General features: G+C 37.8%; 1 protein-coding gene across 3 annotated transcripts in view; it reads right to left on the bottom strand.

Annotated features, from left to right (window-relative positions):
* The window catches only part of TGFBRAP1 (transforming growth factor beta receptor associated protein 1), a 35,743-nt gene that overhangs the window by 2,168 nt on the left and 20,821 nt on the right, over positions 1-12,754 (bottom strand). For all 3 annotated transcript variants that reach the window (XM_037375979.1, XM_037375980.1, XM_037375982.1), the window contains exons 6-11: positions 7,816-8,157; positions 6,404-6,461; positions 5,478-5,621; positions 4,298-4,444; positions 2,608-2,767; positions 588-1,021 (exon numbers count right to left, since the gene is read on the bottom strand). In XM_037375979.1, the coding sequence (XP_037231876.1) occupies positions 588-1,021; positions 2,608-2,767; positions 4,298-4,444; positions 5,478-5,621; positions 6,404-6,461; positions 7,816-8,157 (1,285 nt within the window). The remainder of the gene's footprint in view (positions 1-587; positions 1,022-2,607; positions 2,768-4,297; positions 4,445-5,477; positions 5,622-6,403; positions 6,462-7,815; positions 8,158-12,754) is intronic.

Here is a 12,754-nt window from a genome sequence, read left to right as displayed (position 1 = left end):
CTGATGGATTTTTATTCCTCAGAGATTCTGCTGGATATACCATTGTTAAAACTAAATGGATTCAAGGGTATGCCAGGAGCTTTAAGCAACAGAGTTCTAGCTAGGAATAGAAGAAAGCTTCACAACTGAATTTACCTCTAACAAAAGCTACCAAGAAGCTTCAACACTAAGTGAGGGGTAAACTTTTTTGCAAATTCTGACAGGTCTCAATCCTAGTGAAAAAATGCTAACTCACATTTTGTAAAGTTTCTGCAATAACTTTGTTAATCTGTAAATCCCAGATTCACTTTCATTCAGCCCAGAAGTTCACCAAAATTGTTCCTATTTCAAGCACCCCCCCCCCCTTGCTTTTTGTTTCCCAGAGAAAGCATAAAATTAAGTTTGAGTCTAGTAGTCATGGCAAAACCCTAATAAATAGAGCAAGTAAAATTGCCAAGGACATGAAGACAACTTTGTCCTAGTTCTTCAAACTTCTTCTGATTATTAGACATCAAAGGACTTAATTGCAAAGCTTCAAAGTGCCTCTGTTTAAAAAACAAAAACAAACAAACAAAAAAACCAGACTCAAAAACCAACCAACAACCTACCTTCTCGTATTTGTAGATTAAATTTTCAGCTTGTGCTAGCCCAAGTGCAGTCTGAGTCATTCTTTTTGTATGAATGCTTTGCCTCACTGCTCCAGACAGGAACGGGGAGAGAAGCTGCACTGACCAGCTATCAGGCACCATCTGCAAGACTAGAGCTGCATCAAATTCAGCTGCGTGGTTATTCAAGAGATCCACAGCAGCCATGACTAGCGCACAATCCGAAGTGCCTGGACTTAGATACACTGACAGCAGCATATGGAAGAGCCTCTGTCTGTACTGCATGCCTCTGTTCTCAGAGTTCCACATACAGTATTCCTCAGCAGCATGGAAGTCCTTTAACTCATGGACAAGGATATGCAAAGCCTTCTCATGCTCTTCTAGTTTTCCATATAGAATTGCACTTTCCATATGAAGGTCTGTGCCCTGGATTTTGTCTGTTAAACAAGAAACAAGGCAATATTTGCTCAGTACAGAAGACAACTACTCCCTCTCCCAGCGTCAATGCAATCAAGCCCACAGAACTCAACTCCTGCTATTATTGCTGGCAGCTATGAAGGGCACAGATGTTTGTAAGTACAAGAATGCCCAGATATATGGAAACACATCTCTAACAAAAAGCATCACAAAATATGAAAAAAACAAATTACTCAGTAACAGTGATAAAACAAGCACCACTGACATTTTTAAATTCCAGCATGTCAGTCTCACACATTTCTGTGCTACCATGTATGATAAACCGTAAGATGAAGCCGCACTATTTTAACCTCTGCTTCTCCAATACTGTAGAAAATTACAGAACAGTTTAATGTCCATAAAAGACAATAAAGATCAAACAGTACTTCCCTTTAACAAAAGGGCACTACAAACCCTTAATCCAGTCTGACAGTTTTAACTGTCAGCAACAGGCAGGAGGAAAGGCAAGTTCATCTGGCATTTCAAGATAAAGTAATAAATCCTCTATTTATTGTAAAGGTGATAACGATTTGGCATAGGCCTCTGTAAAAGGATGAAAATACAATGTTTTCCTCCCAAAATATTTTGGTTATCAAGGAGGAACACACTAGCACCTTCACATAAGATATACATTGTCATATAAGAAATCTTGTGTTTTGGAGTACATGGATTCAAGAGAATAATCCGTCTTGTAATTCTTGCCCTTAAAAATTTGGCTAAAAATTAAAAGATGAGAAAGAGCAAGAGTTTCAATGACTGTGACTTGTACTTTATGTGTCTTATCACATTTTGCTGACTGAAAAGGCAAGGGACATAAAAATAGCGGAGTAGCAACTAAAATGATTTACCAACTTTTAATTTCCACATCCACTGGATTCTTCCACTGAATATCAGAAAAACATTTCATATCTTTCAGTACAACAAGAAGTCATTTCCATTTCACCCACTGTTCCAGTGGATGAAATATTAAAAATTAGCTATTATAAGCACTGGCCAAGGAAAAAAGATTAGCTCAACTGTTGCTTGCCTTATACCAACAGTAAGACACATGTTGCACTCTTCACTCAAACAAATGCTCATATTTTTGTTTAGCATGAGCCCCACCTTTTGGGGTAAGAGTGGATTATGGACAACAAACAAGTCCTTGGCAATCAGATTCCCCAAAGTTTCACTTCAGTTCACTTAGAAACAGACGGCTTAACAATTAAACTTGCAAATCTTCCATTTGCAAAAAGTTTTCACAAGTTACATGCTCATCATTAAAAGCTGACTATAAATTAACAAGATAATTGTAGGAAGATATTTTTTCTAGCTACTTACGGTATTCTGTCTGCGGTGTAGTGGCAAGCATACTGTTGTACCTCACAAGCTATGGGAGATCAAAGACAGTACTAACAGATAAGCTTGCTAAATTAACTTGCATCTGTTAGAAATATAGATGGTAAGCCTATCAACCAAATATACCTAGAAACCTCAGATTCTTTAGTTTTCTATCCTTATGAGGGCTTTATTTTGCTTCCTGCTGACACTGACATACAGCATTTATAACAGACAACATGCATCTTACCCAAAATAAAGTGAATTCTATAAAGATCGGATTTCTGAAGAAGGCTGCGTAGTTTAAACAGCAGTTCAGTTGTTTCTGTACAATTATCTGTGGTCACAGATTTTAGCTGAAGTATTGCCTCCAGGTACAAGACAGCTAGATGAGTATGGTACTTTTCTTTCTACAGATGAAAAGAACAATGTTAGCTCAGTTTACAAAAACAACTGATTCTCCCTACCAATAACAGTGATATTTACAGGATTACACAGAATTGTGTTTTAATTAATTTAATTCAAAATAATCAGAAAGTCTTTTGTTCATACTGATAGACAACTTATTCAGACCAGCTTTACAAAATATACCTATAGTATGTGATTCTCCATTTCATTAATACAGATATTTAAAAAATGATATGGAACAAAACTTATTTAAAGTGAAGAGCGGTTTAGGAATAAAAAAGCTCTATAAATATATTTTCTTGTGCAAAGATTTCCTTTCAAAAGTTCACCTAATGCAAGTCAATGTAGTAAAGCAGACCTCTCTCCTCTGAGTACAAGTATGTCTTTACTGTCTTCTCCTTTTGTTTCCCTTGTAAAATGAGTAACTTAGATCTAATACATCCTTCCTCATACCCAGGTATGTTTTTATTTCTGCAATAAAATTTAAGAAAGCCACCAGAGGCAGACAAGCACTATGAAGGCTCAGTGGCTGTGTATTATCCACTACCCAATAATCATCAAAACCAGCTGATTTGACTGTTTGAAACATTCTAACTAAAGCATTCACAATAAACCAGTACTTTCTAAAATCCAAATCAATTTATAATCCAGCCTACTAGGAGGCAGAGCAGATTATTTTTGTTACAAATATTCTACTAGGCACTATGTTTAACTCAAAAAGTTTGTTTGAAAATATTCATGGCATCAAAAACTAGTACTTTCATCTGTCATGGTATCATACCTTGACATATTTGCAATAGCAGCAGAGGGAAACCACAGATCTAGCTTGTGTGTTTGAAGAATGTAGGTTAGCGAACTGGTCATCAGTTCTGCAGAGTTCTTTCAATGTTCATTTCCTTGCTTTATTTACAAGTTGAAGTGCTTGTGTGCTCCTATACTTAAAATGTCTCATATCCAAGTACCATATGTTTGGCTGCTTCTGTATTGTGCTTAAAACCCCAAGGGTAGAACAGACTGTCGCTTATGACTTGTGAACACGTCTTTTGAACATTCAACATCTAGAGTGGTTTGGAATTCTAGAGTGAGAGGTGCATTCTACCATTCATTGCTCAAATCTCTCCAGGAGGACAGAATGAAACATATCTACTTGTAAAATACTGAATTAGGAACTTTTGTATATTGCTGCCATAGTGCAATAGGATTAGCAGTTGCTCAACCATTTTTCTATAAACTTACCAGATGGAGGTTTGATCCTCATCAGTGAAACAGAAAAGTATGAAGTAATCAGATGTAAAAAAAACTTTTGAGGGGAAGTAATTGCCTTGCCATCCCAAGAGTTGAAAAGTTAAAAATCATGCAGGTATCTGCTCCTCATCTTCTACTTTAATTTTAAAACCACTCCTACCCTACTCTAAGTACATCTGAAAGCCTTCAAATTACACTTATTTCTTCTGGACTGGCTTTTCTCAGAGCTGTGCATCAGTCTGCGTTCTGAATTCTATGCTTATTTTTAATATTCTCATAGGACTCACCTCTATTTTTCTTTCCAATACTAGATGTTCTAGATATTTAACACGTGCTTTAGGATATTTGTTAAGGCAACTGATGATATCATCTGGATTAATGTTGTTTTTCTCTTGTTCTTCCACAGGCCTTTTAGTGAAAATCTGTATGCCAACCTAGAAAGAGTTAATTGCATTTAGGAATTTAGTGGCAACCATTTTATTACCTTTTTATTTTACACACTTATTGAACAGCACTATCAGATTAGTTTGTACATTATTCAGGAAGATAAACACCACGACCCCCTGCTCAATACCACCAAGATTACTATGTGGTGATTATTGTGACCTCACTCACTCCTTTCTCCATTACCTCAATTTGTAGTCTATACATTATCCAGCCTATAAACCTTGCGTTGGGCACAACCTTTGCCAGCCACAAAAACTATTGAACAGATCTGCATAGCAGCAGCTCAGGAGACTTCAGCCTTTGCAGCAAGAAAGCATGTTAGAGACCAGAATGTTTACAGCCTTAACAAATATGATTACATACACAGAGCAAGAGACTTCTATAATGACCAACCAAAAGTTTAGGAATCTGTCACTGCATGTAACAAATGAGCTTTAAATTAATACAAATTAGGCAGTGACAAGTTCCAACAGCACAGACTGTCTGATACAGTGTCAGGCATCCTGTTTAACAGAACACCATACTAATGGATGTTACAAAATAATTTTTTAAATTTTGGTGGATTAAGTTAATTCTTGTAGCAATGAGATTTTGTCTTGAATGAAGGCAATTTATTCCACATCATAGTGTACATAGTTATCACCCATCCATGGAATCCTTTTAAAAAAGACACAGCAGCAACAGTTAACCTGTTAGGTGATCTTTAATTTTTTTTTTTAAATCTGAAAATTATCTTGCTTAATATGAAGAAAACCAGAAGACATGTTGTATCTTTCATCGCACAGAATGATCTAAACTTGTTTTCAGAAGAGAGGCAGCCATCATGAGCACTTGTTAATAGAGGGATTTAAAAGAATTGAGAAACCTGGAGGTTTTCTTCTGTTGATCACTATTTAACTGGCATTAAATGTTCTGCAAAAACGGTCCAATTAACTATCAAGATGGAACAATGTTAATGAACACCCAAACAACACTGCAGGGAAATACTGATGTTCTGTGAAAAGCACCCCAAACACAAACCTCTTCGTTTTTTTGTAAAACCCATTCAGAGTATTTCCACACAAGATCTTGGTCTGAGCAGAATGTAAGGAAGTCTACTATATATTCATAGAGATCTGACCGTGTAGAATCTTGAATGTCCCCATCAACTATTTTCACCCATAACTGCAACAAAAACACACACACAGATGAAAGTGCTTAAAACATGTTCTAGCTCTTCCAACTCAAAATTTATGTGCGCTACTATAAGACTTAGTATTGGCTATTGGTACTTGTGGAAATAGACAGAGCTCCTAAGAACAGCAGTTGCAAGGGACCTCACTGGTCACTAAATTTATGCCTTCTCGAGCTTCTCTTGCACATGCCATATTCAATTAATTCAGACCTCCGTATCATGTGAGTTCTCATTCTGAGAGTAATTGGCCGAATACTTCAGGAAGAGGTACACCAAAGTGTCCCCAAAGGGATCACTAGCCCAGCTGAAACCCACAGATCTTACAGAAAGTTTTCACTGTCCATCATCACATCAGGAAATAAGCTCTCAGTTGCTGACAGTGTCTGCCATCAGATTACAATACTGCTTTGCTGTGTATATACAGACTAAGTGGCACTGGATATGTTCCTGAAGTCCCTCAAACACCTTTTAAAGTGCTCTCTTGATTTTAGTCCTCCTGTCCATCTTTTAAAAGAGGACAAACACCTGTTCCGGTATACGCAGTTTTGCTTTACAATAGCATGCAAGCATCTAAATAGCTGTCATCTTCAGTAAGCTCTTCAGGTTTTTCCACATCTAGCATACTAATTTATTCCAGGAAGTCTTAGCATAAGCTTCTCATATATACACATCACTACTTTTCAAACATAAATTAGCATCTCGGATTTTCATCTGGGAGGTAAACTGGTATTTTGGAATGGTTTACAGACGACACTAAAAGCTTTATTCTAACCTGAAGTGCTGCAGTATCCTGACCGTTGTAGTGATACAGGAGACCAAGAGCAAAATACCTGCATAAAAAGAGAAAATATTAAAATCACTAGATCTTTCCTACTAATTTTATTATGGTTTGAGTAGCACAGAATATAATAAGTAATTGCTTACACAATATGTACACGGCCATGTCTGCACTTGAACAAGTGTTTGTAGGCTCTTTTTCAGAATAAAAGGAGAGAAGTTCTGTCCTAGAAATGTGTCTGTTTCTCTAAGGCAGTTTGTAGCTCCAACTTAAGCAAAGCATGTGTCAAATTAGAGATGATTCCTATGCCATTCTTTGAATTTTATATACAGACATAACACACAGCTCCAAATAATAAATATTCCTCCAACAGTTTATCAGGTATCATTAAATCTAATCTTTATGATGCTTTTATTTAAAACTCTGTTTTACTACAAGAAACATTTTTTTTCTTTACTGCAGCGTGAAATCAAGTCAGGCAAGGATGGGCTTTGTACAGTGCCGTTACAGAGGCTTTTTGTGTACTGTAACAAAAATACAGCGAAAGTTCTGTGATGACCGCTCTCATGGAACAATGTTCTACTATTCACATTTGCAAAAAGTTTGCCATGCAAACCATAGTTACCAAGAGAATTTAACAATGCAACTGAAATAAATGAAATTACCTTAAATTTAACCACAATTAAAAGATTCTACCTTACTACTGTAGTTGCTATACTGCATCACACAGTTTAAAGATTAAAAGAAATTAAATCAAAGACTTGATGATGATGGCAACTGGAGTTTGTGTTTTACACATTTACTATCTAGTGTTCCCTGCTTTATGACAGTCAATTCTCCACCTGCTGGCACTTCCAATCTGAAGTAATTTGCAGTCACCTTAAGCAACCTCCTTTTGGTGAATCAGTGGGAGCACAGAAAGAAAGTATGCAATTCAAAAGTAAGATCCCTTTCCCCGAATAAGCAACTACAGTTTTAAAGCCATTAGCTGGTTAATAGCTTCTACCTAAGGTAGTGCATGCTTTAAGGCACCTTTTCATTCTGAGTACTACTACTGCATCCATTCAACTGTCACGTTGTCACAAGGATGAACAAATCATTTTCCATGTCCCTCTCCTCCCCCCCGCCCCAATTTGTACCAATCCTTTATTTGTGTGTTGGACACAGAAACTTTCAGCGAAAACTCTGTATATACCAGCATAAGACAGAATGCATTTCCTTTACCTCAGACTGTCAATTAATACCTTTTCACCATTGTTAAATGCCAACAAGTCAGACCAAACTGTTTTTTGGACCTGAAAACACAGAAACTGCAAGGATATGAACACGTTGCTCTAGAAGCCAATGGCATTTAAGACAATTTTGCCTCTGGTCACAAAGGTGCAATACTCAAAAAATCCACTCACTTTTTGTGTTTTTCCAGCCAGGCAGCACTATCTGTTAAAAGACAGAAGTTCTCCGAAACTAGCAGATCCAGCAGGCTTTCATGATTTGCCTCCGCATATAGTTTGAGTAAAGCTGTGTCAATATCTTCCTTGTAGCCATTTGCAACCTCAGTGCTACGGACTTCATTCAAGTAACTCATGAGGAATCGTTTGCATTTTGTCATCTTCTCCTGGTCCCCTTGGGTCAGCTGGTTTAGGTCCGCATACTCATGCAGAGGGGGATGAGACCGTATAAATGAAGAGGAAGTAGGCAACAGGAAGGGGTAGAGAGAGATCAGCTCCCGGACATCAAGCTGGCCGCTTCTGCAATTACAGTGTCAAACTAGATGAGGCAAAAAGAAAGAAAAAGTATACATAGGCACAAAAAAATAACATACTGGGAATGTGTGCTCACATATGCTTTGAGTTAGGACACCAACAGGTTGTCAGTTTCTGAAAGTTATTGCCTTCTATGCCAGAGAAAATATATCCAGAACAAGTTTTTGGACTTATTTTTTTGCTAATTCTATCCATACTTATTTACCATTCTTTTTCTTCCTCTAGACACTGAAAACATCAAGAATTCAGAGACTAGCCAGCCATTTGCTTTTGACATCCCACACCTGTTCTGTGGCATATACAAAAATCAGCTGAATAGCCTTAGTGCAGTTCCCAGAACTGTCCTGGGCGTCATCCATACAATATGGGAGCTAGTCTTCTGATGGAGGCAAAAAAAACCCCAAAGAGAGTGGGAATCCTTTCAAGCAAGCCACAAAGACTGTGCAAGTGTAATTCTGCAGAAAAGAGCAACTTCCTGTAGAAAACTAAAGATTTCAGAACACGTGGTTGGATGACGAGAACATTTTCTCCAACCCCGAAATGCACCACATTCCTCCTTCGGCTCACTTCTTAAGGAGGTTCTGAAAAGGAACCATGGATACTGATCATGCATCCATCTAACAAATAAATAGTAGTCTATTGTACAGGCATAGGTCTTGGGTGTACATCTATGTATGGTGTTATGGAGTGACTTTTCCACTTTACACGTGAAGGGCATCTATACTTTATTCAGGAGCAAGTTGTAACATAGATATGCTACACAAAACATTTTTCTTTCATCCTAGATTGAGGAAATTCCTCAAGCATATGAAGAATGCTTGTTGTAACAAAAGAATAAAACAAGAATTTTTTCATACATAGCAAACAGCTCCCTAGTTTTCACAGCTAGAACGATTCTTCTTCCCAGGCCTTGCTTTAGAAGAACAGCAAGAAATAAGGACTTCTATTTCAATTCACCATCAAAGTCGTTATGCAGCATTCATCTTTAAAGATGAGCATCCCTGAAACGCAGGATATTGTTGCTGACAAAAATAAAAATAAACTGACAGTTCTCTAAAAGAAACCCTGGTTAGTTACTATTTTGTGGCAAATTAAACTTCTAAAAAATAATTATCTGTTCAGTGATCAGCAACCTCAAAAAGACTTTCTCTTCACAATCTTGATTAGAAAGAATTCCAAAAAGAAACAAGAAACCATGGAATTAGATAGAACAGCAGATTTCTGTAGGCAATAAAGAGTGAAAGATGCTCACAAGCAGGCTCATTCTTTCCCTATTGCTGTAAAGTAACTAAAGCAGTGGGGCATGCCAGTTCCAAAACCATCCAGGAAATATGAACTAGCAGGAAGCATTACTATGGCAACACCTATCTAGAACTTTTTTTTTTTTTAAATAAGTATTGTCCTTTGGCTACAAAAAACCATACCAGAAGAATGAAATTCTGGGAGAGAGCAGCAACAACAAATTTAAAAGCAGCAAGTATCTTGTCCTAGAACCTAGAGACTGCAAGGCATGGGAACAGGAACATGAACAATAGAGGACCACAACAGATAAAAATCTGAACATGGGAAGCCTTCCTATGCAAAGCGGTTTGAATAGCACGTTTTTCCAATTCATGTACAGACCTCCTACTGCCTAAAACCTCTATGCTAGAAAAGTCAGCCTCTAACCAAGAGTCAAGTGTTCACGTCTACTTCGCAGACTTCTGCAGTTGAAATTTCCTTTTAATCCCTCTTTTCAGGCTTGACACTTGGTTTTGAAATTCTTTAGATTACATTATGGTGAAACTCACAAATAGACGAGGACTTCTTTTAAGAGGCAGAATAACCAAGTAGCAGCAAATTCTGTCAGTGGTGTGACCTAATGGTTCCACGAGCATTTGGGCTTTCAGTATGAATTTGTTACAGTACTCTAACTGCAGCTTTGGCTAGTCCAACTACTCATGAAAGTTTAAGACCGGAGGATGACGAGATAAAATACTTTACAAAGGTGTATTACACTAGAAAGTTAATCCCATTTAAAGAAAGAAGAGATTATTTTTTCCTCTCCAGTGTTCTTCACTGATTTCTTTAGAACAACAGCTAACTCATAACTTGAATAACATTAACAGGCTACTCAAAATTAGTGCAGAAGCAAGGCATCTTGATAAATCTGCAGAAATTCAAGTACAAACACTGGCTCCCTTGCTGACTATGCTGTCAAGTATTTGGGCATGGCTTAAGTTTGAGATGGAGACTATGACTGTGGAGACAGATGAAGAAGTTAAAACCGCCATGTTTAACATGCCCATTTTAGTAAGTTTTAAAACATCTTCCAACTGCTACAGTAGTTTCTACATCCTTTCAACTTACCATCCAACTTTTCCTAGGTAAGGAAGTAGTAAACTGCTTCAACTCTGAACTTCACAGATTTTGGCCTTAATGACTATCTGTTTCCAAAAGAAGAATCAAAGCCAACTTCCAACTCAGGCTAGCCCAAACCTGGGGCTGTGAATCACCTGTTGTTTTCTCAGCAGGTCTGACTCAAGCTCATGTTGTACAGCTTTGCTCTTCCCACAGGCAATGGTAATAAGCAATCAAGCAAGCCTCCTTAAAAGCACAGTATCACCCAGCATAAACTCCTTCAGAAAAATACCAAACACTGTAACAATGATCCCACCTGCATGAATAGTTAACATTCATCTCAAGGCTTACGGCTTCTCGGATCTGTGGATGTTTTGTGGCTCCTTCCACCACATTTGGAGGAAACAGTTTAGGAGCAGCTACAAAAAATGTCATCTCTCTTGAAAAACAAACATTTGAGTCTTCACCTTCTAATACCTCAGGTTTAGCAAAATATAGCTAACAACTTATCACAAATCAGAAAACAGGCCCTTAAGACAAGTCAAGCTGTCAATCAAAATGAAATTGTCTCTTAACATTAATTCTGCATTAGGTCTTTTGGGGCTTCACATACACAAACAATGCAACACGCAGAATCTACAAGTTTTCAGGAAATTTAAGTCTAAATTCAGACCCTTAAATTGATGGATGTCAGAGATGTCAAAGCAGCCTACATGATTTAGCTGTTTTGCCTAGATCCCATGGTTGTAATCGAAGCTTATATTGAAGCACATTTAAGATGCAAATCTCATACTAAGTCCTACTTCTTATGTCTCCAGGTGTAAGTACCAGCAAGTTTTTAACTTTTCCAGCGTAGGAGAGACTTTAGCTATAAGTCTGTATATAGCCTTTCCCAGGTGAGACAACACTATGAAAAGAGTTAACATTTTGATTTGTTAGAGAACAACAAATATTAGACAAGTTCCAGAATCTGACACGCCAGATTGTAAGCAATATCTAACCAGTGAAAGGACATAACCAAACACACTGGAGAGAAATGGTTTCACTGTGAAAGCTACCAATGTCTCAGCAAGACATCTAGAATTCAGCAAATGGCCTGCTAAACATCACTATTTGGTCTAACTGTATGCGAGCCTCTAATGACAGCGATATGAAATAGCAAAAACGTCACACAGAAATCACAACTATATAACGCAATCACAATTCTGTTATTGCTGTACAGAATTTGTCAGACCAAAGAAGCCCTACTGTGACAGCTAGGTTAACAGATCCAGCTGAAGAAAGTTCTCCTCCCTCTGTTGAACTATTTGAGTTTCAATAAAACTACTACTTCCTTCCTTTTTGTCAGCCTTCTTCAGTATTCAGAAGCATCAGCATAACCAAAAGGAACTTAGCGGGAAAGTATTCCTCTTAAAAGTTTTAGTATTTAAGAACTACGAAGTTAAGTGTAAGATATAATCGTATCTTGACAAGGTCACCCAAGGAGGCTAATTGAATCAAGAAAACCAGATCATTTGTCCAATATAATAATTTCCCCTGCTAGCCTGTAACTGACAGATATTTTCTGAGGAGTAAGACAATCTCACTTCATATTTGGCCAAAAGTAGGTTCATGTCACACCAAGTTCTTGGAGGTACTGCTGCCACTCAGCTTCACTGCGAAATTAATCTTCGCTTGGGCCTGAAAGTTATGAGACTGAAGTTATTTCTGACTAACACTAGCTTGAAACACCTGCAGAGCAATACACGGGGACGGGAGGAAGTGTTTGCATAGATTGCCATTATCTTTCCCACTTTTCCTCTGAGCATCGGTAGTCTAAAATGAACAAGATTGTTTAAGTGTTTATTGGAGCATAATCAGGTATTACTTGAACTCTGTGTGTTCACCAGGGCTAAAAATCAGGGAACCTGCATTTCGTAGGGACTATTTCAGAGTCACCAAAATACTCTGAAGAGCTTACTTATGGCTGGCCAGAAGAAAAGCACAGAAAACTTATCTTTGCTTTCTTCCCCCAACAGACTTCAGCAATTCATGGACAGTTTGCTCTGCTTTGGAGTTGCAGCTCATAGAGGAAGGCAACATCTGGGATGCCACCTCAGCTCCAAAATGCATGGCTGGACAGCACATTTCCTTTGTGAAGCACGTTTTGCCTTCTATAGAGGAGCTCCCACAATCCTGATCATTAAAGCTCATTTATCAGATGGACTGCTAGTTGAATGGAGGCTGCATAACTGAGTGTGGT

The sequence above is a fragment of the Falco rusticolus genome, chromosome 2 (assembly GCF_015220075.1).
Source record: "Falco rusticolus isolate bFalRus1 chromosome 2, bFalRus1.pri, whole genome shotgun sequence".
NCBI classification, from domain to species: domain Eukaryota; kingdom Metazoa; phylum Chordata; class Aves; order Falconiformes; family Falconidae; genus Falco; species Falco rusticolus.
This window is presented reverse-complemented; position numbering and strand designations above follow the sequence as displayed.